The sequence below is a fragment of the Cuculus canorus genome, chromosome 4 (assembly GCF_017976375.1).
Source record: "Cuculus canorus isolate bCucCan1 chromosome 4, bCucCan1.pri, whole genome shotgun sequence".
NCBI lineage: Eukaryota > Metazoa > Chordata > Aves > Cuculiformes > Cuculidae > Cuculus > Cuculus canorus.
This window is the reverse complement of record NC_071404.1, coordinates 38,212,465-38,239,188: the sequence shown is the minus strand read 5'-3', so window position 1 is coordinate 38,239,188 and position 26,724 is coordinate 38,212,465. Positions and strand designations below refer to the sequence as shown.

Sequence of the window (26,724 nt, the reverse complement as noted above, 5' to 3'; positions counted from 1 at the left end):
CACTGCTCCTTCCCCCACTTCTTTTTCCAAGATCACGGTTCAGTGTCCCCTCACTGCCTTCTCAGCCTGTCTGCAGATATTTTGGAAAGTAAAGTACTCAGAACCCCTCTACAGTCTTTACCCCGTCATTCGTTTCTAGTTCTTTGATCACCTGCTGGCTCAGCCACCTGGACAAAAAAAGAAGCAAGATTCTCATTAATCTTAAAGATTGTCATCGCTTTTACAGTTGACGATCTGAATGAAGTAGATAGCTCTTCTCGGGTAAGAAAAATAAAGGCCTCCTTTTCCTTTAATTGTACAGGCAGTGTTTACTCTAATCTGAGCACCACAGTCTTGGAGGGAACCATAACTGCAGAGACAACCCTTTATCAAAAAATTTGCTGCTCTGCAGCAGTCTGATCTCAGTCTGAGTCCAGACTGCTCATCAAACTCATCTTCCTCAGCAAAGGCGCAGTGAATCCCCTCCCTAAGAGGGGTCTGAACAATATCATGTGCCCAGTACTATTAACATGGCATTCTGGGCAGGCAAAAGAAATGGCATTGAGGCAGCCAGGAGCTGCCCACCTGCCAGGCTCTGCTGAGCCAAAAGAGGAGCCCAGACCTTTCCAAACTGTGTGTTCAAAAAAGCACACTCTTATGTCTCAGGCCACAACCGGGAACAAAAAGTAGAAGGCACAAACTCAGCACTGCTAACACTCCAGTAAGCCAGCAAGAAGACCTTCAGAGAACTTCATTTTGAGCCTAACCGCTTGGCTTCTTCTGCTTAGCAGTTTAGATGAAACATCCATGAAAGGCCACGAAACTTTACAAAAAAGGCCAATACCTGTCATTCAGTCACTTCAGTGGGATACTTGGCATGTGTTAATGTTCTCCTGAACAGAGTTCTTGGTATTTTTAAAAGAACCAACATTTTGCTCTTCTCTAGCCAGCCAGAAACACACCCAACTAGAAAGACAAAATAATTGTCCCATCACTACCCTTGTTCCTGGAAAAAGCTTCTCTATGTTTACTGAACCCACTGTGATTTAACAATGCGAGCCTGCTGATTATTAACAAGATTGTCTCATTTCATCCAAATCACAGAATATTTCAATATTAGTGATATAAAGGAAGTAACATTAAAAAAAATCTTACAGCAAAGAGATATCGAAATCTTAACAGGATTACCTTGACATACATGAATAAAATGAGACTAAGTAAATATCATGTTTTTACCACAGCAGCACCCTGCTGGTTATGCAAGATTCGCTGGAGAGTGGGTGGGGTGAAGAGGAAGTTGTAGGGTCCGTTTTAATTTGGAAACATCTGTCCCTAGGCAAGAGACAAACGTTAATAAGGCGCTACCTCTCAAACTTACTTCCTAGTTTCCTTAAACAGTTAATTATCCTGCTAATCTAACCACAACTAGGGATTCTATAAAAATAATAAATAGTCTCCATCAAGAGTTTTTACTATTACCTTTACAGGCAAAGTGTGTTTCTGCTGTCAGTTCCAAATATACATAACTGGAATAACTGAAGTTACGTAATTTTCCTTTTCTACATTATTTTTAAGAAGAAATAGGAGGAGTGGTGTTCTCAAAGTAACAGCGAGTGTGCAAATAAGCACAGATTTTATCCTCAGCAGCACACCAAAAAATGAACACTCCTTTTAGGAGTACAAAATACAAACACTTAGATTTCTGTGAAACCTACTTTCATGGTATCCTTCTAATCTCCAACTCACAGCTGCCACAAAGCTATCACATAGGTTGCAATACTTAGCAATTAGTCAAGAAGAACGATGGGTCAAAACTGAGGTGAATTCTCAGAGTTCCAAAGGCAACATTTTCAATAAAATATTTTAAACAAACAAACAAAAACAAAAAAATAAACTAACAAACTCAAAGAACACCTCTCAAAATTAAATCAAACACTTGTTGCAAGAAACGTTCTCCCTTTTTTCCTTGAGGTACAAACACAAGCAAGGCTGTTCAAGCAATTTTTTTCCTACAGTTTTCTTCACTTCTCAGGCTCTCCTTATTTTTCAAACCCTTCAGAATTTTTTTCTTTCTCCATGTTGTTTCTTTCATGTGCACATAGCACAAAGTCAGACCACCTGCATGGATAGTTCCTGGAGCTCAACTTTGGTTGAGCAGTTGTGCAGGTAAGAGTGAACCCAAGTGCACGGATCCTGGTCTTGGTGTTTATGAGCTCTGTGAACAGGAGAACAAGTTCACAGCAGTGTCCACTTGGGCTCACTGGGTCACAGGAGGCAGGGAGAAGGAAACTTGTGCACACACCACCCTCGCACTGCTTCCTCAACAAGAATCCTGTAAAATTGGGAATGTAGTCGGCAGAGCAGGAAGGCAGGTCCCACCATCTGAAGACAGCACACCTCAAACAACTACTAGCACCTTTTCCTCATGTGATTGTGTATACTGATCCTATACTTAAAGGGTAATGAGCATTAACCACCTGTGTCAAAAGGGGTGAACGGCTCTTACTTGAATTATAATACAGCCCTGCTAAAATTATCATTTGACCTGGAAGTAATAAATACCTCAACCCCTAAAATTGCTGCTCCTTGTCTCTCTAATGAGACAGACTGAAAACCTTACTTACCAGCTGTATCTCTCTTGGCCAATCTGAAACAAAAAAAAACCCATAAAGCAAACAACCCCCCCAAACATTTCATTGTCTAACAAACATGAGTAAGTAGACAGCAGCTAACTTGGCCAGTTTTCCTCTTGGCTTTAAATATTGTGATTGATGTGGCAAGTAAATTCTGGAAGGCTGGAGCAGCCCACTACAAACACATTCAGTCTGCTGAATTCTTGAGTTGAAGGAAACTGAAGGACATCCAGAGCAGTTTTGCTTCTTCTGAACGATGTCTAATAGAATAAAATAGAATGTTTTGGTTGGAAGGGACCTACAATTATCATCTAGTCCAACCACCTGACCAGTTCAGGGCTGACAAGAAGTTAAAGCAAATTAAGGGCATTGTCCAAATGCCTTTTAAACACTGACAGGATTGGGGTATTGACCACCTCTCTCAGAAGCCTGTTCCAGTTCTTGACCACCCTCTCAGTAAAGAAATGCTTCCCATTGTCCAGTCTAAACCTCCCCCAGCGCAGCTTTGAACCATTCCCATGCATTCTATCGCTCAATCTCAGGAAGAACAGACCAGCACCTCCCTCTCCACTTCCCCTCCTCAGGAAGCTGTAGGGAGCGATGAGGTCACCACTCAGTCTCCCTTTTTCTAAACCAGATAAAACTAGAGTCCTTAGCCACTTCTCATAGGATGTGCCTTTCCAGCCATTTCACCAGATTTATTGTCCTCCTCTGGACACATTCAAGTACCTTCACATCCTTCTTGAATTGTGGGGCCCAGAACTGCACACAGTACTCAAGGTGAGGCCACACCAATGCTAAAAATAGTGGGTCAGTAGAATAACTATTGTTTCTGACAATTTTTACAAGTCCCGGAAATTTTCACACATGCGTGGGGGAGGAATGAGGTCCAGGGGTTGCTGTGGATAATGACTGGGCAAAAAAACAGGTAACAGCCAAATGTTGCGTTTATTCTCAGCAGCAATGTCTTCTGCTGAATTCGTTTCATTTTGTCTCCTCTCTCTCTCTCTCTCTCTCTCTCCAGAGCACAATTCTTAGATAAGGAAAGTCTAAGAATTAAAGCATTTAATAGCGTAAAGGATTTCACTCTAAATGATTTCTGAAGTTAGTTATTTCACAATGCTGCCACAAGCAGGTAGGAGTAACACAGGGATGCCATGCCTGTGACACAATAAACACGCAACCCTGCTCCCCAGCAGCCTTCTGGTTTCTTCCAAGAACTGTCCAGTTCCTTGCCAGTACTTGCCTTTGTCCAGGATAAAGTAGGGTACAACCTGCCCTACTCAATGAGGAACAGGTTGTGAAACACCTTCAACAGTTTTGAAGCTGCATCCTTGAAGTCAGGCTATGTGAAAATTGTCATCAAGTAGGTGAAGCCATAATGGGAACAGTATGGAGTACTGTATGGTTCACAGCGATGGCAGTATCAGAAAATTAATATCATTAACTTCCCCAAGCAATATTTTTTCATCGAAATTAACCATAATAAGGGTCTAAACAATTCCATGCAGAAGTTGTATTGCCTTAGTAATACCATCTAGGAAGAGAACATATTCACCCTAGAACAGAATTCACCCACACTCAACAAGGACAACAATATAGCCAAAAGATACAAACTACTATCACTTTTTTTTTTCCTTTAGCTGTTTAAAGTTAGTTTTCCTGTGCTTTCTCCTCCTTCACCAAACCACATGATTCTTCTTCTTTACTCTGCTAAATAGGAGCATCTTACCAAAGTACTCATTCTTTCTACCAGCAATTGCAGTCTGTAAATATTTAAAAGGAGTTACAGCCATCTTAGACAAGTCAGGAAATGTCAAAAGGAAAAAAACCAACATTTTACTACAGAGCTAGAGGGAATTAATTTACAATGATCACAAAGAAGGAGTAAAAGAATAAATGACTTACAGTTTATCAATTTCCCAACTAAAGTCTGAAATGCAACAAAGAGGGAAAAAATAGAATAACATAGAAATATTAAGTCACCAGTAAAGCTTCTGGTTACAGATAAACACAAAACAAGAAAAACATGTTGACAAATAAATATGCAATGCATATTATATATATTACACATTATACATCAATCTATATTATATATATTATGATATTATATATCAACAAACAAACCCCCACGGTTCCCCTCAGCTATCAATGTTTTAAATTAAATTTCTGTGGCAATTTATGCAGTTATTAGTGGTTTTGAAGCAGATACACATATATGAAGGGAAACTTGGCATTCTGCATCAGTCAAGTTTGAAGCAAAGCGGAATGAGAAGAAAAAATAAAAGGTATTGAATGTTTATCATAGATAATTAAAACAATCCTACTTATTCTACTCACCAGTCAAAATTTAGTATCTTGCCAAATAAAACTCTTAAGAAGCAACTTGGACTTTGAAAGAATTTACATCTTTCAAATAACAACCTTGCTTGGAATTTCTTAAAATTAATTCAACAAACAGCTGTAGCACATTTTTTACATTAAACAAGGATATTAAACAAGGATATTAAACTTGATAGGATACCAGTCTGGTTTCAGTTGGATTCCCTTTGTTCCAAGCATTTTGTTTTAATGAATCACTGACCACATTCAAAAAAGCAGCAGCTGAACATGAGGTTCTAGACAGACTTCCTATCTTGGACGTAGAGTGTCAATGGGAGCTACAACAGCCTGAAGTCCTGGTTTGTTTTTACTAAAATAAGCAGACACACACCCTGAAAGACCATGCAGAACTCTAAACACACACTGAACCTAGGTGAGAGTAAATATAATATTTGTGATGGGATGTTTCTGTACCACTCCAAACACCGCAGTTTGACCCTAAAGCTGTTTTAGAACTTTCAGAAGTACAGTTGTCAGCAGCAATCCCAGGAGTCCCTCACATACACAAAAGTGTGCTTACACAAGATATCCAAGAATGCATATACTTACACCACGAGCTACAAAGTTCCACAAGCTCTTAGAAATTAGCATGGTACTCTGCACAAAAAAGGTTAGGCCAAGGTTTAATAATTATGTTTGCAGAAGTGTTGCTTAGTCTTCGTAATATTCCTATTATATTATTTACGTTTGTCCTATTGTATCTGAAACAAATTGTGCTTCTAAAAAAAGACAGCCTCTTTTTATGTGTGTGCTTGTGTGTCTGAAGACTGACTAAACACACATGAAAAGGAAAGCTGCAGCAGACAAAACAGCAACAGCAGGAAAAAAAAACATTCTACCCACTCAGTTTAGCACTGCTTGAGTACTGGGAGTATGGTTTATGTTTGTTTTCAGGGCAGAAAACCTAGCCTCATCTCTCACCAGTGCATGTAACATCACAATGCAGAGTAAGGCACACTTCATAAACTTAGAGGTGGCCATAAACCCGATGGGTTTGAGATGACACAATCAAGATCAAATGACAGAAGGAAACTTCAGAAACTGACATCCTGCTTTTTCTCCCCCTCTATCAATATTTAAACTCCATTAACCATCAATTAGCAATATTTTATTATTAGATCAGATTTAAAATAATGAAAAGGTGTTACAAAAAGCAAATAACATAATCACAGCACAAAGACTGTTTGGTGCTTTATTGCTGTTTGTGTAAAGAGGCCCCAATGCCACTTTCAGGGATGCACTGTAGGACAGGCCAACATGTTCTCATTTGTCTTTCCAATTCTAATTCAAAACTAAGAATCTTCACATAAATATAGTTTTAAACCTCTTAAAACTACATGGAACAATTGACCAACATTGCTTTTGCATACTCACATAATCCTAAAGGTTTGACTATGCAACAAAATGAAGATACAGCTACAGCAAACCCTCTCCAGCTGTGTTGCTTCTTTCAGGTTATTTCTACCATACCACTGCTACCACTTTTTGTTACCACAACCACTGACTCCTGCTGCTGTTATCCTACTACCACTAACGGAGTCTAGGTACATGCTACTGTCATATCCTTATTTAAAAAACCCAAGAACTTTAATTTGTGCCCAGAATGCCTGTGTATCCCCTCCAGTTAATTTTAGAACTTTCAGCAAAGAAACAATAAAGAATTATTTTTTTTTAATTATAGTACTTTGGCCTCTTGGGTAGGCAGCATATACTCAGTGCATGTTCCAAATTCAAAACTACATAAAGAACAAGAGCTAAAGACTAAACTAATTATAAGAGTTATTAAAATATTCATAGACAGTACAAGGGGCTAAAGTTTCAACTCACTAGTGTTGCACAACTGCTCACCCTCTCCTTCCTGCAGCTGCCCCGAGGACCCCTGCTGGGTTGCAGGGCAGAGAGGTGATGAGTCCCTGCAGCTACCAGAGCCAATTACCCCAGTCCCACCTTAAGCAAAGAGAGAACTGAAATACCAGGTTGTCTTCCACAGCTGGCCACATAGACCCAGACAAGTGGGCACCAGGGGCCACCCTGCCTCCCACCCTGCAGCAAAGAGGCGGGGTGAGGGCTGCCATGGGGTTGCCTCTTGGAGGGACTCCCCTGTGCTGCAGGAAATCTCAGAGAGAGGATTTACAGGCAGGATTCACCCCTTTCCACTGAGCAGACAGTTCAGCTGAAAAGCATTAATCTGGGCCCTGTAAGCTTGTTAAATAATGAACTTTATCCTTAGGCTGAAAACAAAACAGAGGAGGCAGTGTTGCACAAGCTTATCAGTGCCCACTTGCTGCAGAACATGCCCTTGCAAGAGTGGTGTATGAAGAACTGCTACTATTTATATCTGTAAACGCTGCCAAGCTGCTGCAAATCTCTAGGGCAAATTAATGCACAATAGTTACTTACCTACCTGTAGAACACCACAATACCCGTATTTTCTACCCAGCTTTTCCTCCCCTGTTGGAGGACCCCCAACTTCAGCTTTAGAAACATTTTTACAAGTGTGGATGAAGTTCTTAAAGCAGCAGTAAAGAAAAGTCAAAATATTCTGTAAACAGTTGACCCAACAGGCTGTATGTCCTGCACTTAGGCACCAGTTTAATATGCAGGAGTATGGCACATTGCCATGTTAAGACAGGGAAGCGTAACATCAATGAACACAAATTCCAAGTGATCACACATTTTTCACTGAAGTCAAGAAAGTTCAGGCAGATGACTTTTTACTAACAAAATAAGTATATTTGCCTTGAAACAATTACTTACAGTTTACTTACTTAATCCTTTCATAATTACTTCAGACGTTCATCTGAACATTCTCTCATCACATGAACAAATACGCACAATACTCATTCCCTCAAACAGTTCCAGCAAAAGCAACAAATTCGCAACTAAAGACTTCCAATATGACTACATGTGCTTGGATCCAGAGTAATTTTCTCTCTCTCCCTACTACTCACCAGTAGTGAGGCATGAAAACATTTCTCTGTTAACGTGACCACTTAGCGCATGCTTTCCCACTTGCTTCCCGGTCTCTTGACCTTTCTTCCTGTCATTTGCTGACAGTTCCCCTTTTTCTACGGAGCACTTGCACTTCTTCACAATGCACGAGAGTGACACCTCACAAAGACTAAGGTTTCTTCAAGAAACAGTCACTGTCCACAATATGTGAATAGGAACATAAACAGCATCACTTACGAGAGTATCTTTGCTAACAGCTGTTCTACCCTATCAGTTTGGGTGTACAAAGTCTGCCCTCTGCTCCAGTTTTGATTCTTTCTATCTTTTCAACATAAGCTGTTCTGAGGCTTTACAATTCCAACACTAATTTCACCCGGTAAATAACTGACTTACAGTCATAGGCTGGAAAGAGGTGAGGTATTGTTACCCTTCATTAAGTTTTGCACTTTTTTATAAATAGCCTCAGCAATAAGAGTGAGCAGCTGAAATGATTTTGTGTTCCTATTTTTAAACACTTAAACTTGAAAAATACTTGTTAAACACTTAAAAACGACGATCACTGAGAGCATACTAGCATTCAGAACACTGCAAAGTAAGCATTCATCTGTAATTAAAGTAATTGAAGAGACACTACAGTATACTTAATAACCTTCTCATGCAGAATAGTATCTGAAAAGCATGGAATACGCGAACAACATACAGTGTACAACAATTTGAATACTTGAAATAAAGACAGCTAATATACATTATCAAAATTTGACTTGCCATGCAGTTACAGTAAAACCTCCCAAACTTCTATTCAGTAAAACAAACAGCACAGAAGGAAAAAAAAAAAAAAACCAATCAGAATATCAGCTTAACTCCTAATCCACACTCTCCCCTCACCCCATACCGAAATGAATAATGAATGAGCTGGGTCATGACTGCTTTCAATAAGTATGTCAGAAATCTTCAAAACAATGAGACGAGTGTAAGAGTTGTTATAGAACTCAGACATCAAAGGTCCTCCTAATAATGCCACATACTTATACAACCACGTACTATGCATCCTTTTTATGCATCAGAGTACCGGGAACTGCAAAACCACAAGTACCCAAGGTAATTGAATTCTACATTACGAAACTTCCTATGCAATCAAAAATTAACACAGAATTGCAAGCATTTGTGACTGGAATCTGAGAATTTAAGCCCAACCTTCACTCTGCGCCTGGGCAGAATGAAAGTTTTCAGACTCGGGTGTCACCTTACACCTCCCGTCAACTCTGTCACACAGCAGCGACTCGAACTTTTCAACAAATGGAAAGACTCGGGTTTTGTTGTCATCGTTCCCCCGCGCCACACGGCTCCCTCCCCGCTTCGTGCCTGTGCACAGCTGCTCCTCGGAGCGTTTCTCAGCCCCCTCTCCCCCGCTCTCCCCATCCGTCCCGTCCCGCCGCAGGACTCGCCTGCGGGAGCGAGTCGCTGCCTGTCCCGGCTCTGCGGCAAACGGCAGGAGCAGAGGCTGCCTCCGCCCACCAGGTGTTTTGCGTTTAGAATCATAGAACAGTTTGGGTTGGAAAGGACCTTAAAGATGATCTAGTTCCAACCCCTCTGCCATGGGCAGGGACACCTCCCACCAGATCAGGCTGCCCAAGGCCCCATCCAACCTGGCCTTGAACACCTCCAGGGATGGGGCAGCCACAGCTTCCCTGGGCAACCTGTGCCAGTGCCTCACCACTCTCATGGGGAAGAAATTCCTCCTAATGTCTAGTCTAAATCTGCCCCTGTCCAGTTCATACCCGTTCCCCCTCGTCCTATCACCACAAACATCGCAAACACAGTAATTCCCCGTGTAACCTTCCTTCCAGCTACGCCGAAACCCTAATCATAGTAGCGCAGAACCACAGAACTATAGAATAGTTTGTGTTGGAAGGGACCTTAAAGCCCATCTGTCTCCCAACCCCTGCCACGGGCAGGGACATCCCACTAGATCAGGCTGCCCAAGGCCCCATCCAAATCCTTATTATTATTTGCCCCCCCCCCCCCCCCTTAAAATAAATCCTCTCCTTTTTAGACCCCACCACGCACTCAGAAAGGCTTCTGCCAAACATTCTCTTGTCTGGGATTTTCAAGCGGTCCCCGTTCACAGAATCACCAGGTTGGAAAAGACCTCTTGGATGATCGAGTTCAACCATAAGGACTGGATTCCTAAGTTCAAAGGGTCTGGGAGCCACCCGCCCAGAGGAGCATCTGCAACCGCGGGGCTTTACCTTTGCCTCCCCGGCTTCGGACTCCTCCTCGTAGCCCTGGCCGGACTCGTAGGCGGCGGCGGCGGCCGGGTGCCGGGGTCCCAGGAGCACGGCGCCGGCAGCGAGGCAGCAACCCAGGCAGAGCACCTCCAGCAAGTGCATTGTGCGGAGCTGGCAGGGAGAGCGCGGAGCGGGGCCGCGGGGCGGCTGCAGGAATGCAGGCGAAATTACGAGGCTCCTTCCCTTCCTCTCCCCCCTCCCTCCCCTCGCAGCATCCGAGGCGGTAAAATCCGTGGGGACGGAGAAGGTGCGGTAGCAGCGGCTTCCTGGACTCCCGCAGGGGAGCTGGCAACTTCCCCCGGCTGCTTTGCGAAGTCTCACCCAAGTTATCCGGAGTTTGCCAGGTAAAAAAGCCCACCAGGAAACCGGACATCCGAGGCTGCGCTCGCTCGGGAGCGGAGGAGGTGGAAAAACGCCGAGAGGAGAAGGAGGAGGGAAGAAAAAGGAGGGAGACGGAACAGGACCGAGTCGCCCCCGGGGAGTTCCCTTCGCCCTCCCCGCTCCGCTCCGCCCGCCGCCGAGGTCCCCGCTGTCACCGGGGGGTGCGCGGCGGCGGGGACCGCGCATGGCCGAGGCGCCCTCTGCCTGCGAGAGGGGCACGGAGGCAGCCTTCCTCCCCCTCCTCTCCTCCTCCTCTTCTTCCTCCAGCCGCTGGCGCCCCGGGAAGAGCTGGGCTTGACCCGCCCGCAGCTTTTGGCGGAGCGGAGATGAAACCCGCTGTAGGTCCCGGCCCCGAGGGGGAAGCGACGCGCCCGGCTCGCTTCGTTCGGCTCGAAAGCGCCGGATGAAGTTGGGGAAAACGCACGCAAAGAAACCGTGGGTGAAAGTTTCTGTTACTCCTAATCGGTTACTTGTTGAGCAGCTTTGGCAGCTTCGCTTGAAAGTGTGTAACAGCTTTTTATGGAAGGAGATAAAAAGATTTTGCCGAGTTAGAAGAGAGTAACCCAACCAGTACCATATCATCTCAGAGCCTTCTTTGACCAGACGCTGCACCCCATCCAGAGCCCTAAATAAAGCAGACCATAGGTGCCGTGTTCCAGTTACACTGTGATTAAAAGTAAAAAAAAAAAAAAAAAAAAAAAAAGTCAAACGGTAATACCAAAACAGATCACTGATTTTTGCCATATTAGAAGAGAGTAATCCAAGCAGTACCATACCATCTCAGAGCCATCTTTGACCAGAAGCTGCACCCCATTCAGAGCCCTAAATAAAGACCATAGATGCTGTGTTCCAGTTACACTGTGATTAAAAGTCAAACAGTAATACCAAAACGGTTTGCAGATTTTGCCATGTCAGAACAGAGTAACCCAAGCACTACCATATCATCTCAAAGCCATCTTTGACCAGAAGCTGCACCCCATTCAAAGCCCTAAATAAAACAGATCATAGATGCTGTGTTCCAGTTACACTGTGATTAAAAAAAAGAAATAACCAAGTCAAATAATAAAACCAAAAACCAGAACAGATTGCACATTGCTAACAAAGTAACACACCACAGCCTGCTCAAATATCAGCTGTGCAAAAAGTATATAGTCCCTGAACAATTATTTTTGCTTGATGTGAACAGCATTATTCACCATTTTTAAAATATTTAGAAAGCTTTTCAAGTTGTTCTGCATCACTTTTGTACATCTTTTGGTAACAAGATTGTATGGGAACAAACTGTGGGGGCAGATCCCTGACTGCCTGGGCTGGATGCTGGCAGCCTGCTCATATTACACTACTCTTATTCTTCAGGGATCCCATTATGTAACTATTCAGGGAAAGACATTCTGGGTGTTATGGATAAAGGTGTCTCTAGCAGGCCTTTAGGTACCTCTTGTTCTTTTTTATTTATCATTTTCAAGATGGTATTTCAGTTTACTGCTACACAAATAAATTCTATTGATTTTAGGAATTAATTTCATTTGCAATCAGGATGAAATCTGAAGTTTAGATAGAGCTACTTCTTAAAAGTTTTTTTAGTTACTAGAAAGTTATTAAAACATGAACATTTTTTAAACATCTTCACAGTGCAGTAAAGCAATGAAACAAAGACAGTGGTAGAAGTTAGCAGAACAAGTGTGAAGATATAAAATACTGTACGTAAATTAAGAAGCCTGTTGTCCTTCAGTGGACCCTTAGAGCACTGTGGAACAAGGCATAGGGTTAAATCTTGAAGAGAGCATAGTCCATGATGCAAAACCCAACCAAACAGAAATACAGCATTGCTGGCTTGAGTTTAGACATGTTAAAACCTCTCAGAAACATCACAGAACAGTGTAGAAAACAAGCTCTTTTACAGCATGTTAATAAAACCAGCGTGCCAAATCATGTACAGATACTATTATTTCAATAACTGAGTGCCATGCGAGGAGCGCCTCCCCATAACTAAATCACAAACCAGGATGGAACATACAGCTCCTGCTGTGCCATCATAATATCAGCTGGCTTCATTATTTCTTTCCCTAGTTCCCCAGCATTCACAGTCTGTCCCTCCCCATCGTCTCCCCACTCCCCCTTTAATAGAACATCCATCACGAGATCAAAGGCTTTTATGAAAGAGAGCATTTCCACCAACTGCTCTGTATAGTAAGTTTAAAGTGTCAGAATTGAAAGCCAGTAATCGTAGTCATAGTACCTCAAGTCACAGTCTAATCATAATGTTTGTAAAATAAAGGGGTTGAAATCGAAGATAAATTGTATTTTACATTTAGAAACAAATAAATATTCAATTGGGTCTGGGTGACCTTAAATTTTCCCAAATTCAGACTGTATTTTCTGATATCCCATGAAAGACCTCTAATTTAAAGGTTTACCCCATCACCTAATGATTAATATTCCTCTTTGTCTTCAAATTAAGCAGAAATTTGCCTATAAGGCAATTAAATTTCTACGTGGCACTCAGAACACTGCCAAGGAACTGACCTTATAAACGCAAATGACTAAAGAGATATCCCCAATAGTGTAGAGGTACAGGTCTAGGTCTCGCCCTGCTTATGTTTCAACAACAACAATAACTACTGTTGACAAACAAAGGAAATTTTTATGTTAGCTGTAAGATTCCTTCAAAGTAATTCTCTTGATGTTTTAAAATTGCACAAAAAAAAAATCCAGACCTCAAGTTGATGTAGTGTACATCTGTCAAGCACATTGCTCTCCTGTGTCTAGACAAACCTGCTATGTTCCCCTGCAATGCGTGCTGCTTCTGGAACATGAATGTGTCGCAATACCTGTTTCCTGTCTCCATTCTTTAGCAGTACAAAAAGTCAGAGAGGAGCCACTATAAGAAACATGAGCTGAGACTGGGGAATAGAAAAGTGTCAATAGCAGTAACAAAAATCAGTAGCATGCTATTGTAAATTTGGTCTATTTGCGTATTACAGAGTTAATGTTAAATGTTTTCAGAGTGTAATTTCAATTCTCCTTATATTTAGATGTTTGCATTTGACTCAAACCAATCTCCTTTGCTTTCAACTGTTAAATAGACATATAGAGGCATGACCGAGAGTTACAGTGACAGATAGCATGGTTTGCTTTCGTTTCAATACATATAGTCTTCTATTTATAAAACATATTTAATTTAATGCAAACATTTAGAAGTACTTCAGTTTTACTGCTTGTGTGCATAAAAGCCTTTCTTTTTCCTCACAGGCAGATATAAATATATATATATATATATTTATATATATAAATATATATATATATATATATATATATTTATTATTTTTTTGTACAGGCCCTCATTTAGTATTTTCTTATATGATCCTAGAAAAGGATCTAAGTGTGGTGGCTTGAAGATCATCAACAGCAAGTGAAATCTTTTCCTTGACTTCGGTCAGGCGTCCTCACTGTAAAACTTAACCCATGACAAACTGTTCTACACCAAACCTCCAGCTAGGGATCATGAAATATAGCTTTATCCATTTATGTTCTCTAAAAATATTGTCAGGACAAGTAACTTCAATACAATGAGAAAAACATCACTGCTGCAAAATTATTTTCTGCAATCCTTGACCTAATAACCTGCATCATTTTATTCTATAAAAACTTCTCTTTCATTTGATATAAAAGTTGGTCCCTCTTGAAAATTAATTAACAAGACAAGAATCCTTAGTCTTCAGCCCTTTGACACTGGTTGGTATCCAGGGATTACAGGATTATTGCGATTTCTTTGTTCTCAGGGATTCTCTTTCTAAACTGTTAAAATCAAGACTATTGGCATCTAACATTAGAATTTTTCTACGCTACAGACTCGACAACCACAATAGCGTAAAAACTTTGCAACCCTTGCTATAATAAGGGGTTAGCGTGATATAAAAATGGACAGCACAAGACAGCATCTCAGGAAAAGTGTTTGAATTACCCAAAGCAAATTACATATCTCTAAAGCGGTCCTAAATTTAGAACGGAGAAAGCCCAGGCACGCATTTTATTCAGCTGTCTTACATGAGGATCTTTCTCTTTACCATAGTTTTTCTTCCCTCTTGTCATGTAATTTCTCAAACTAGAACAGGTACACACATAGAGAATATTGATTTAACATGCTTTAAACTAATTAATCTGTCCATGTAGTGATGATGTTCATTGTTGTAACCTCTGACTGTAAACAATAAAATGACTGTAAATTTATGTTGCCTCTTGACTGAAAGCTGTGCACAATCTAAACTATGTACAACTGAAGCCATGTCACTATATAAACAAATCACATTAGGACTTAACAGCATACGACCACTACACATACAATTGCTTACCATATTACATACCTTCCTGCAATTGTCTTCCAAGTGACAATCTGCAAAATAATGTATTCAGAATCCTCTTTTCCCCAATTAGACGGATAAAATTTTAGAATATAACAGATCAAAACATTCCTAAATCAATTCAAAGGACATTTCTATATAAATGCTAAAACAATGGCAGAAATTATTTCTATAAAGAGATGCAGTTTCCACTGACTTTGTTCCTGTATACCTCTTCTCCATCCATATATACATTGCTGCATTCCTCCTGTTTTTCTTCAGTCCTTCAAACCATCTGTGAGATATTTTGCCTGTTCTAGAAATTAAGGAATATGTTACAACCTTCAAGTGCAAATTGCTGAAGTATTAAAACTTAAAAAAAAATTGTTGAACTGTATTGAGGCAAATTCATTTCCAAGCCCAGAACAGCATATTGTATTATTATTATTATTGACTAGGATCCTCATTTTTCCTTATAATTTAAGTTTTTCCTACCAACGTAAATTCTTTTCTTCTGTAAAATGGCCTTTTAGATATTTGAACACTTGAACCTTCCTTACTTAGACATCTAAATTTAGCCAAGCTAAATAAGATCAGTTTTCCCAACATTTGTGTATACATTTTTATTTTCTAGAGTTCTGTTTATCCTTATAACTGTCATTTGAATAATCTTTAGTTGATCCAGGGGTTCTTCGAAAGATGGTGCCCAACGCTGAAAAAGAGTACTTCAAAACTGACCTGTGTGGTGCAGAGCAAACGGGAGCAGAACAATACCCCCGACCCATTCTTCTATGTACATTCCCATGTGTTATTTGCCTACTAGGCAGATTCATGTTCAGCTTTCAATCAGTTACAGCTTGATATATTTGAGGATTTTCTGTGTAGCCAGATGTTTCCTTTCTTGCAGTTGTACATCTGACTCTTCCAGCCTAAGTAGACTGCTCACATTTCCAAATGGAACAGTGTTCTAGCTCCTGGTTTTTTCCTAGATGTTTTTTTACTTTATAAAAATAATTTCAAATGTTAAGCCTACGCATTTGTGCTGTTCTTGCTAGCTAGATTTTGTCTGTAGATAGAATAAATTTGTAAATGTAACAAAGTAAAGGTATTTTCTATCCATATTGCCCTCTATTCCTTGTGGCCAGCAAAAGCATTGTTAGTGACCTATTGTAAGGTTTGGCTGAAGGTAGAAACTTCCCTCCTGAAGTGCTGGTGCAGGCTGCAGGGTTTGATTTAGCCCATCTTACTCATCCAGAAACAGAAAATGCTAAAATGCAGGGATATTCAGATCAAAGATTCTTGCTTAGGCTCATCTTAATTTTTCACACAGTCAGAAATAGTTGGAGATTAGTTTCAAAAGAAATGAAAGAGAGGTTTGTAGTTTGGGTTGGTTTTTTGTTTGGTTTTTATGTTGGGTTTTTTTTGATGGTTTGGGTATTTTGTTTTGGGGGTTTGGCTGGTTATTTTTTTCTTTTCCTTGATACATCTTTTGGGTTTTTTTCTGATATACCAGGTAGTGAACTTCTGGAATTTGTGGTTATGAGAATTTGGAGGCAGGCAACTATGAGGTCTAAAAATGGATCAGACTAATTAAAGGATATCAGGACCATAAACTGATACCAAAACCCAAACCAAACAAAAAAAAAACAAACCAAAAAATACCCCCCAAAAAACCACAAACCCAACCGCCCAAAAAATAGGAGTAATGGTATACAATGAACATAAATGCTAGAAAAGTGTGAAGAAGTGGACTGGAGAAGGAGACAGTCCTGTGTGCTCTCCCAAAATATCATGTTCAATGGCAACTGTTGGAGACAGAAAACTGTCAAGACAAGTCTAGACAGATGGTTTTGTCTGAACCAATTGGATATTTCTTATATTTTCAGGGAAATTGAATCAATTTCTCATTGATTCAGGTCCAAACCACAAGGTAAATTTGTTCTTGTCTTTTAGTCTTGTGTTCAGACTGTGTATACTTAGTCATAGCAAAACTACCCGCTTTTACACATTTATTATTGCACCAGAAGTCAGTTCAACAGATTGGGCTGGATGGAAGTACGCAGGAAATGCAATCTCTGAAATATTCTTTATAATCTACAATGAAATTTATAGAGTACTATTGCCATCTGCATTTCTGTCACCACTGAAACTAGATTGAAACTAGATTTAATCATTTAAACTTAAAAAAGATTACCTAACCCAAAACATTTATCTGCTTTATGGAAACATATCACAGAAAAACAAACAAGCAAAAATCTAGTGTTCCAGTGAGGTTTTTTTTTAAACAAATGATAAGACAAAGTTAAACAAGAATCCTACATACCAATTTTGAGAAAGTTACCACTACTCATAGTTGGAATTGGCACCATTCTTAACTTAGTTACTAAGAAGGTTTTATTCTCTGCTAAACAAGTGCTTAATAAAAATCGCAACATGTTCCCTTCAAAATGTTGTATTTTTTGTGCTAAATCAAGAGTGCTATTGTTGCTATCAGACCTAAGGATACATCCTGGGCACAAAATCGGAAGGATCTGGAACCGCCATCTGTAAGAATTCAAAATTCAATCCTTAAAGTTTTCATTTTCCTAAAGCTGATTAAAAAAAAAACACAAAAAAGTAATGACAAAGTATTAAAGAACAAAGGTGCATTGATATGCAGATTGCATCAGGGGCTATAAGCAATTCCTTCCTTCACCATCTGGCCAGGAATTTTCATTTTCCTAGATACTCAACACTGAGTGAAACATATCCTAGTCCCCTGTGCTATAGTGAAAGCCGTGCTAATTTCCCCTCTTATCATTCATGGATTTATTTTATATGAGACATTCCTAGACCAGTTCTTGACAGTTTCTCCCTTTCAGCACAACCTGATAATCTCTCTACTTTATTTTCAACACTTCAGGCTAGACTAGGTAGCTGATGCATACAATATGGAACCAGATCTCCGGGCAAAGTAGCCTTCAGTACAGCACATCCGTTGTCCTTCTGGTTGCTTATCTCTTTGTAACTTGAATTTAAGTAGCTACTATTCATCTGAAAAGTGGGTAGCATGCTGAGCCCAATCTATTTTTAAAATTCCTATCCCATCACAAACCTACAGCTATACTCCACAGGGACACTTCAACTAATCTGTCCCAGCATAAAACTCTGAAGTGCAAAGGGTAGAGCAACAGACCATTTTCAGCAGCAGGTTCCAGCTGTGGAACTCAACCTAATCTTCTCTATTGGTAATGAATACAAGCCTGAATGTATTAAAAACTAAAACCAGCCCCAGCTTCTTAGTAAACTGACTCCCTGCAGTGACAGCATCTTCCCAGGGTAACAAGCTGATCCGGATAGAGAAGGTGGTAGAGAGACAAGCATATAAAATAATAAAATTAAAATTTGCAGACATTTTATTTTTAAAAAATATATGTTTCAAAATATGGATTATTACATTAAAATAATTTCCAGAGATGCACAGAAGTCACCTTTGCTTACCTTTTCTTCAATAAAATTTTGAGTGGTCAAAAAGCCAGCTATGTAATCACTGCTCTTTCGGAGCCCAATTTTGTCCTCCCCAGCAACCGCAGCAGGTTAGTCAAAATTGTGTTCTAGTCACTTTATACAACTGTAGGGCCACTCACAGCTATCTCAAATAAACAGGGAAAAGTCCTGGTCAAACTTCCATCTTACTTTTCTGATCCCTTGAGATGGGAGCAGTCGGGAGCAGCTCCTAGACTGCAGAAGAACTGTGGGATGAAGGAATGTGCTGATGCTGGGTTCTGAGCTGCCATAGTTGCAGCAGTACAGAGGAGAACCTCATGAAGGTCGGCGAACACAAACTACACAGCACTGCTGCTATCAGCTATAAAGACAGCCACATGAGAGATGTACAGGCTATGCTACAGTTTTGAAAGCATTTTTATATTTATAAGGGATTGTAGATAATGAACAGGAGCAATTATTACTGTAATTATATACTTCTACATTTTAACAGGCTTCTTTCAAATAACATCTGATTTTTATTAAGTGAATTTTCCTTTTCTTTCTCTTCTCCAAGTATGTTGACAATCTATCCAAAAAGGACAAGACTCTTACTCAAATGGGAAAGACATATATTTGCATACTGATATAGCAAGGCTGTTAATATTCATAGGAGGTCTTGAAAAATCACGGCTTTTAAAACTACAGAGGAAAACTGCATTCCCTTTTATTCCAAGCAGAACTTCAAAGTCTAGACATCACAGGACAGTAGTTTCAACTGGGTTTCTGCGTATATATTATGTGACCTATTAGTTAATCAATGTAGCAGATGCCTCGTTAAATAATAATGTTGAGTTCCAGTAAGAGTAAAACAACTTTTTTGAGTTCAATCTACTCTCAGTCAAGGTCAAAAAGAGCTGGGACTAAACTCAATGAGTTTTCAAAAGCTTACCCTAAATACACAATATCAAAGCTCATAATTAAGAAGGCTCATTTCATCAGTCAGCTTCATGTTTGCACAGTAGTTATAATGCTACTCCTTCTTTCAGGTTGGCTTGAACGCTTGACCTTACGAGTAAACCCCTTTTCCCTCCTCTCTGAAGAACCAAAGCCAAACAATTTGATTTTAACAAAACAGAGCTGTTTGATGTTTCAAAGCACATTTAACTGCTATATTTCATTAAAAAGATAGTTCATCTTAAAAATAGAAAATTAGAAAAAATAGCCTGTAAATTTTACCATGCGAAGATTAAAAAAAAAAAAAAGCATCAGCTTGATTGACCTTTTCTTCAATTCATCAGTTGAACTGTATTTGTTCCAGCTCCCACAATGCACAAAAATCCCCAAATTCATGCAAATGCCAGGATGCCTCAAGGGCATCATTGCCTTAATAATCCTCTTGCATCATGCCAGCATTCACTGACTCACATGGGGCCAAAGAATGTGAAATCCAAAAGTAGAATTACAATTGTTCTCAACAGTAGTCATGTGTGGGCAGATATTCAGCAAACTAACCGCACCTGGAAAAAGTAAAACACGTGGAAAAGGATCTCACCTCCCTTTTGTTTTTTTAGAATTAAAGTTCCAGCCTAAAGCCAAATGTCTGGTTGCCCGTTACAGTCAATGAAAAGTGATAGGCCTCTTCCAAAGGGGAACTCATTCTCCACTTCTTTAGTACTTTAAGACACACACTAAAATGTTTTCTTTCTCTCGGTAACAGGAGGAAACAATATGCTAAATATCAGATCCCTAAAGTTACAGAAGAGAAGTCTCATGCTGAAAATCTACATTGGAAAATCTGTCCCAGGGAAGCTCCAATGCCATAAGGGGTTGTCCAAGAAATAGAGGAGAAGAGGTGATCTGGAATTTAAGTGAGGCAAGTAATTAAATCAACAAAATTAGTCTCCAACTTGACAAACTGACTATCAAAATGGAGCAAAGTTTGTAGAGGTATACTTGATAAGAGGAGTGCTTGATTGTTCACTGACTGACTTCATGCTTTCATTTCAGATTTATGTCTTGCTAAGTATTTTTAGTTCTTTATTGAACAAAAATTGAAAGGTATGATGGATCTCAATTTTTAGACAAGTCAGTAGGTTTTCGTGGAGAATATCAAATTCGTGAATGACAAAAAAAATCACATTGCAATTGGCTGAAGTCAGTCTAAAAAGTTATAAAACAAAGCTAGCATCGCATTAGAAGATTGTTAGTGAATGTAAAGTTTTGGAATCTTTTTTTAAACATTCTTACAAACTGTATAAGAAAAAGCTTGTGATAACAGCTGTGTTTGCTAGTTCTGAGAAACTCTTAAGCACTTTTTATAATGAGTCACTGTAGAGACTAAGAATAAAGTATTATTTACAGCAGTAAAAGAAATATTTACTTTTTTAAAAATCTAAAACTCATTACAGAATCATAGAATCATAGGGGTTGGAAAGGACCTCTGGAGATCATCTAGTCCACCCCCGCTGCTAAAGCAGGTTCATCTACAGCAGGTTACACAGGAACATGTCCAGGTGGGTTTTGAATATCTCCATAGAAGGAGACTCCACAGCCTCTCTGGGTAGCCTGTTCCAATGCTCTGTTGCCCTCACAATATGATTTTTCTCTCCACAGGACGCAGTCAAAAAGTAGTTTATCTAGATTAAAATTGCATTAGGAGAGCAAAATTATCTAGTCTGTCAAAGATGCTATGTAGTGCAAAGTCTTTTTCCATCTCCATCACATGTAATATACTGATTCTTTGGGCTGGTATGAAGAGTTACAGAGCTAGTTTAAGTGTATAATCTCTTTCCTAGAGCACAATAGTCACACACCCCTAGAAATCAGAATACATTCAATAATAAGAAATTAAAATTATTACTATCCTTTTCCTGAATTATCCATAATTAGAGCTCTTATAGTCAGGGACAATATCCTTACAGGGGTGAAGTCACGCACAGAAGGGACGCTTGAAAGTTTGGGTTTTCTCTATCTGTATCTGCAGCAATCTTCTTTTTCTCAGCTACATGGGAAGTGAAGAAACAGAACAGAATCAGTATGGGTTTTTTCCTCAGATCTGGCCACTGGGTAAATGCAGTTCTTTCTTCACTTCACTATTGTGGTAATTCTGTACAATTGTCCATGAAGAAGGCAGAGTCAAGTTCTAGAGCTATTGAGATTATTTTATAGAGCTAGGATTTTACACATTCTGTACATTAAGCTGGGACCAGGGGGCCACACACACAGCAGGGAGAAACTCTAAGTCTAGCATGTGCTCATATACCAAACTAATATCTAAAGTGAATACTTTGTTTGGTAAAATGATGTCAAAGCTACCAGCAGCAAGCAGTGGTACCATAGATACTTTGCCACAACATCAAGTAGATGCGATCTAGGAATTTGATGCTCAGATGTCCACCTTAGATCAATCATTTTCCCACCTTTGCTGTGCAATGTTTTCTATTAATGGTACATTGATTTCTATCTGAAATAAGTTTCTCAGCAAAGACATTTGGACTGTCAAAATCAAGCAGAACAGATATAGGATGTTGCTGGGTGATCTGAAATTCTGACTGAATTCCAAGATACAGTCTTGCTGTTACTAAATACACCACGAAGAGTGCTAGGTGTTCTATGAAGTGACAAAGCAAGCTACTATTAAATGAAAGCAATCACCTTTTACACACAGGTAGGGCTGGAAAATCTTAAAAAATTGAGATGGAGCAAGAAACAAATAATAGATTCTGGGTCAGAAAAGAAAGAAACCCTACTTTTCATTTGTTCAGAACAAAATCTTGGTAAAGAAGCACTAGAGTAATTATTACTACTAGTGTAATAATTTGATCTTAAAAAGTCTAATTTTCAAATTATGAGATTACTTTCTCAGGAAAGGTGGATACAGACTTAACTGTTCCTCTCAAAGAAGTCTGATTTTATTGTCATTAAAAGTACATGTAACAAAACCTCATACAAAACCTTGTAGATAATACCAAATTTATGGATATAATTTAAACAGCACTGATTTTCCTTCGTGCATCTCACAAGAATCAAATAGATGGAAACAAGATGTCTGCATTCCAGATATTCTTTCATTTGTAGCTAAGTAGAAATTATTTTATAGAAATTATTTTATAGAAATGATCTCATTTTCAGAAGTATCAGGTGTTATGAGAGCTACTAAGTTTAGCTCCTTTGAATGCAACATTTGCTTTCTCTAACATTTGGGACTTTGCTTAGAAAATTCAGTCCAATACCTCTATGAACATTCTCACTACAAACAGCAAACGTCTGGCTGTGAATGAGGAGGTTCTATACTTATCCACTCTAATTTTCTTGTGCAATAAATGCAAACAACTCAATTGAATTAACAGCAGAGTAGAAAGAGAACCAACTGAGATACACCTTTCACCTGAGAGGTCTATTCTTTGAGAGCCTGCACTTTCATCCTCTGTTTAGAATGGTGATTGTCTCTTACAAAATTATGAACAGATAATTCCACTGATTTTTTTCACTCCTGAATCTAGCTGGTCTACCACACAATACATTTGTCAACTGTGATAGTATTTTTTTCTTAAATGATACCATCTTTGTGACCTTCATCATTACATAATTAAGAAGTAGCACATAACCTTGTTTTTATTTGTATCAGCTACAGAGGATTATACTTGATTTTTATTAAAACAAGACAGATGCAGTTATTTACCTTTCTTTGCAACCTACTTGAGGTAGTAATTCTAAGAAGCTGCAAAGCTACAATTACATTATGACAGTCATCATGTAGTCTTACTTCAAAGAAGAAAAATATTGTGTGAAGTAACATATCGTATTAATCACAGAGATTTGAATCCATCTAATCTTTTGCTATAATTTTGGCTAGAAAGCTATTATAATGCCAAATACTATTAGTGAAGCCTTAGCTACTCAATATATGCCACAGAAGTTCTTGCATGAGAACTGACTCAACAGAGCTATAAGACAATAAAAGGGCAGCAGGGCCTGTGGCCTCTGCTCTCCAATTCAGTTACAGGAAGAAAAAGTGAATTCACTAGGAGCTGTCAACTCTGAAACATCTCAGTTCAACATGATTTCACCAAAGATCAAATGGAAAAGGTTAATCTTGTTTTCTAGACACTTAAATCCCATTTTCCCAGGCAGATTTACTCCCTCCGCCAGATTGTCCAAATGGGTCTGAAACAGAATATCTTATTCTGCAGTGCCTTTTTTTTCCCCCTTATACAACAGGCACAATAGCACTGAATACATCAGTGTCACATTTATTGTTTCTAAAGTTTACGCAGGAGGCCACAAGACATCTCAGGAAAGTAGAATGCACATCACTAATACTCTTACAGTACATTTATACTTTATGAAAGTATTTACTTATACTTGTATATCAGAGGTTTCCAGCTTGTTATACTCCCATACTTGTAATCATTCTGCATTGGTAGAAAGCAACTCAAACTTTTCTTACATCTGCTGAAGCCTCTAAGGTTGTGGGTTTTTTTTCTTTTGTATAAATAAAAGACCAACAGAAGTGCAATTTTATTAATATTTGGTATTTTGTACATGAAAGACATCCTGCTGCTCAGTCATATGCATGCTACCAGAATAATTAAAATAAAATTAATAAAGCATGTAGCCTTATCTTTTGGTAACTGGCAGTTACCAAAATGTTGCTTAAGATGGGTTATCTACAGAAAAACCACAGTTATAATTCTACAAATATAGGATTTGAATAGGTATTTTCCACCTTTGGCATCTGATATTTAACTCTGAAAGCATAGTTTTGTTGTACTTTAGAGATTGTCCTTCTCCATTTCCATGACTTGCCCATTTCCATGACTTGCCCATTTCCCTTCAGCAAGATTCTTTTTCTCAATTCAAAGACAAAAGTGTAACAACGAAGTAAGAATCTATTGTATTTAATTAGTAGAGAAGTTTAACAAGTTTTTATCTGTGAATCTGACTCAAGTCACAACGTTCTAAAACATTCCACTTTGAATATAATTTAGCACCTTGGCTGGTTGATTGGTTTTGGGTTTTTTTCCCCTCAAGGAAAACCAATACTAGTAAAATCAAAAGTTCACAGAAAATCAATAACAGTATTTTCCACTGTCCTTAGTGAGAAAGTTTCATCCCTAGCGTTTTGCTTTTTAGGCAGAACAGTACATGATGAAGAAATTTATAGACATTTTTCTTTTCAAATGCCTTGGTCTCAGTCAAATTGACAGCAACATGTCTCTAGCATTCTGTGCTGGAAAACAGCTTCTGATGCTCCACCAAGTTCAGTCCTGTATTGAAAGAAAGGAAAGTGCTCATTTTCCAGCTTGGCATACTCAGCAATATATCTTTCTATTTCTTCATTCTATAGGAATGAAAATGTAATTTAAGGACAAGATGAGGCTTACAGTAAGTTGATTCTGTTATTACAAAAATGCTTTCTTCTCCATTTAAAAATTACCACTTATTTTGAATAGAAGGAACTAAGCCAAGAATCTAGGCAGGTAACATTACTTTAAACAAACAGCTCTCCCAGAAACAATCCTTTTTAAACAGTGTTAACTCACAGGTGTGTGCATTCAGAAAGGGAGGACAAGGCTTAAGCGGTTATTTTCCCTCTGTTAGAACAGGAATTTCTCTATTTTTCTTCACTCTAATCACAATTGATGGAACAGGGAAACAAATGCACAGGCAACTGTATGACTCTGGAAATATTTATACTTAGCTCTGAAAACAAAACAAAAACCCACCAAAAATGCCAAAATATTTCTCCTGCTCTAAATAAAACAAAACATTAAGCTACATATTTTATCTTGCAACACTGAAGAAGAGGAATAGTAATAAAAAAAATGTGTAAAAGGGGAAATTGGCTCTAAAGCTAGGATTTTTCTCTTCAGATACCTAGCATTTACCAGACTATTTTTATCTTTTAAAAGAAATTTTGCAGAATCATAGAATGGTTTGAGTTGGAAGGGACCCTAAAAGGTCATCTAATCCAAACCCCTTCAATAAGCAGGGACATCTTCAACTAGATCAGATGGCTTAGATTTCTGTCCAACCTGACTTTGACTGTTTCCAGGGATGGGGCATCTACCACGTCTCTGGGTTACCTGGTCCAGTTTTCACCACTCTCATCGAAAAACATTTATTCCTTGTATCTAGTCTAAATCTATTCTGCCTTAGTTCAAAACCATTACTCCTTGTCCTGTTGGAATAGGCCCTGCTAAAAAGTGGTGTGTCTTCATCTTCCTTATTAGACCTCTTTAAGTACTGAAAGTCTGCAATAAGGTCTCACAGAAGCCTTTTCTCCAGGCTGGACAACTCCAGCCCTCTCAACCTTTCCTCATAGGAGGGTTGTTCCATTCTTCTGATAATTTTCATGGCCTTCCTCCTCTGGATCTGCTCCAACAAGTCCATGTCTTTCTTGCATACTCCAGGTGAGGTCTCACCAGAGCAGAGTAGATGAGCAGAATCATCTCCTTCTTAACTTGCTGGCCAAACTTCTTTTGATGCAGCCCAGGATACAGTTGGCCTTCTGAGCTGCACGTGCACTTTGCTGGCTCACATCCAACTCTTCATCTGCCAGTAACCCCAAGTCCTTCTTAGCAGGGCTGCTCTCAATCCCTTCATCCTCTCACTTGAATTGATACTGAGGGGTTATCCCTACCCACGTGCAGGACCTTGCACTTGGCCTTGTTGAATATCATGAGGTTCACACAAGCCCACTGCTTAAGCCCGTCAAGGTCTGCCAGCTCTGCTCTGCTCCTTTGTCCCCAAGGACAGTTTCCCAGGGTTCCTACTGACTAACTCCTTGACAGTACATGATCACTGCAGCCCAAGCTGCCTCCAATCGTGATGTCACCAATTATTTTATTTATCACCACTGATGCTGGTGACCATCAGGTCCAGTATTGTGTCCTCTCTGGTAGGGCAGTCTGTTGCCTGGCTGAAGAAGTTATCCTCAACACATTTGAGGAGACTCCTGGATTGCCTACAGCTTGCCGTGCTACTTTTGCAGATGTTGAGTTGGTTGAAGTCATACAATCATAGAAGAGTTAGAGTTGGAAGGGACCTTAAAGATCATCTAGTTCCACCCGCCCTGCCATGGGCAGGGACATCCCACTAGACCAGGCTGCCCAAGGCCCCATCCAACCTGGCCTTGAACACCTCCAGGGATGGGGCAGCCACAGCTTCCCTGGGCAATCTGTGCCAGTGCCTTACCACTCTCATGGGGAAGAAATTCTTCCTAATGCCGAGTCTAAATCTGCCCCTCTCTGATTTATACCCGTTCCTCCTCATCCTATCCCCACAAGCCTTTATGAA

The 26,724-nt window shown here is 39.5% G+C and overlaps 1 protein-coding gene across 2 annotated transcripts in view; it reads right to left on the bottom strand.

Moving 5' to 3' along the window:
• The window catches only part of VEGFC (vascular endothelial growth factor C), an 82,587-nt gene extending 71,771 nt beyond the window's left edge, over positions 1 to 10,816 (bottom strand). For both annotated transcript variants that reach the window (XR_008449670.1, XM_054065521.1), the window contains exon 1: positions 10,196 to 10,816. Coding sequence is in view for 1 of the 2 variants with exons in the window: in XM_054065521.1 (XP_053921496.1) it covers positions 10,196 to 10,801 (606 nt within the window). In the remaining variant the exon portion in view is untranslated. The remainder of the gene's footprint in view (positions 1 to 10,195) is intronic.
• Positions 10,817 to 26,724: the final 15,908 nt, after the last annotated feature.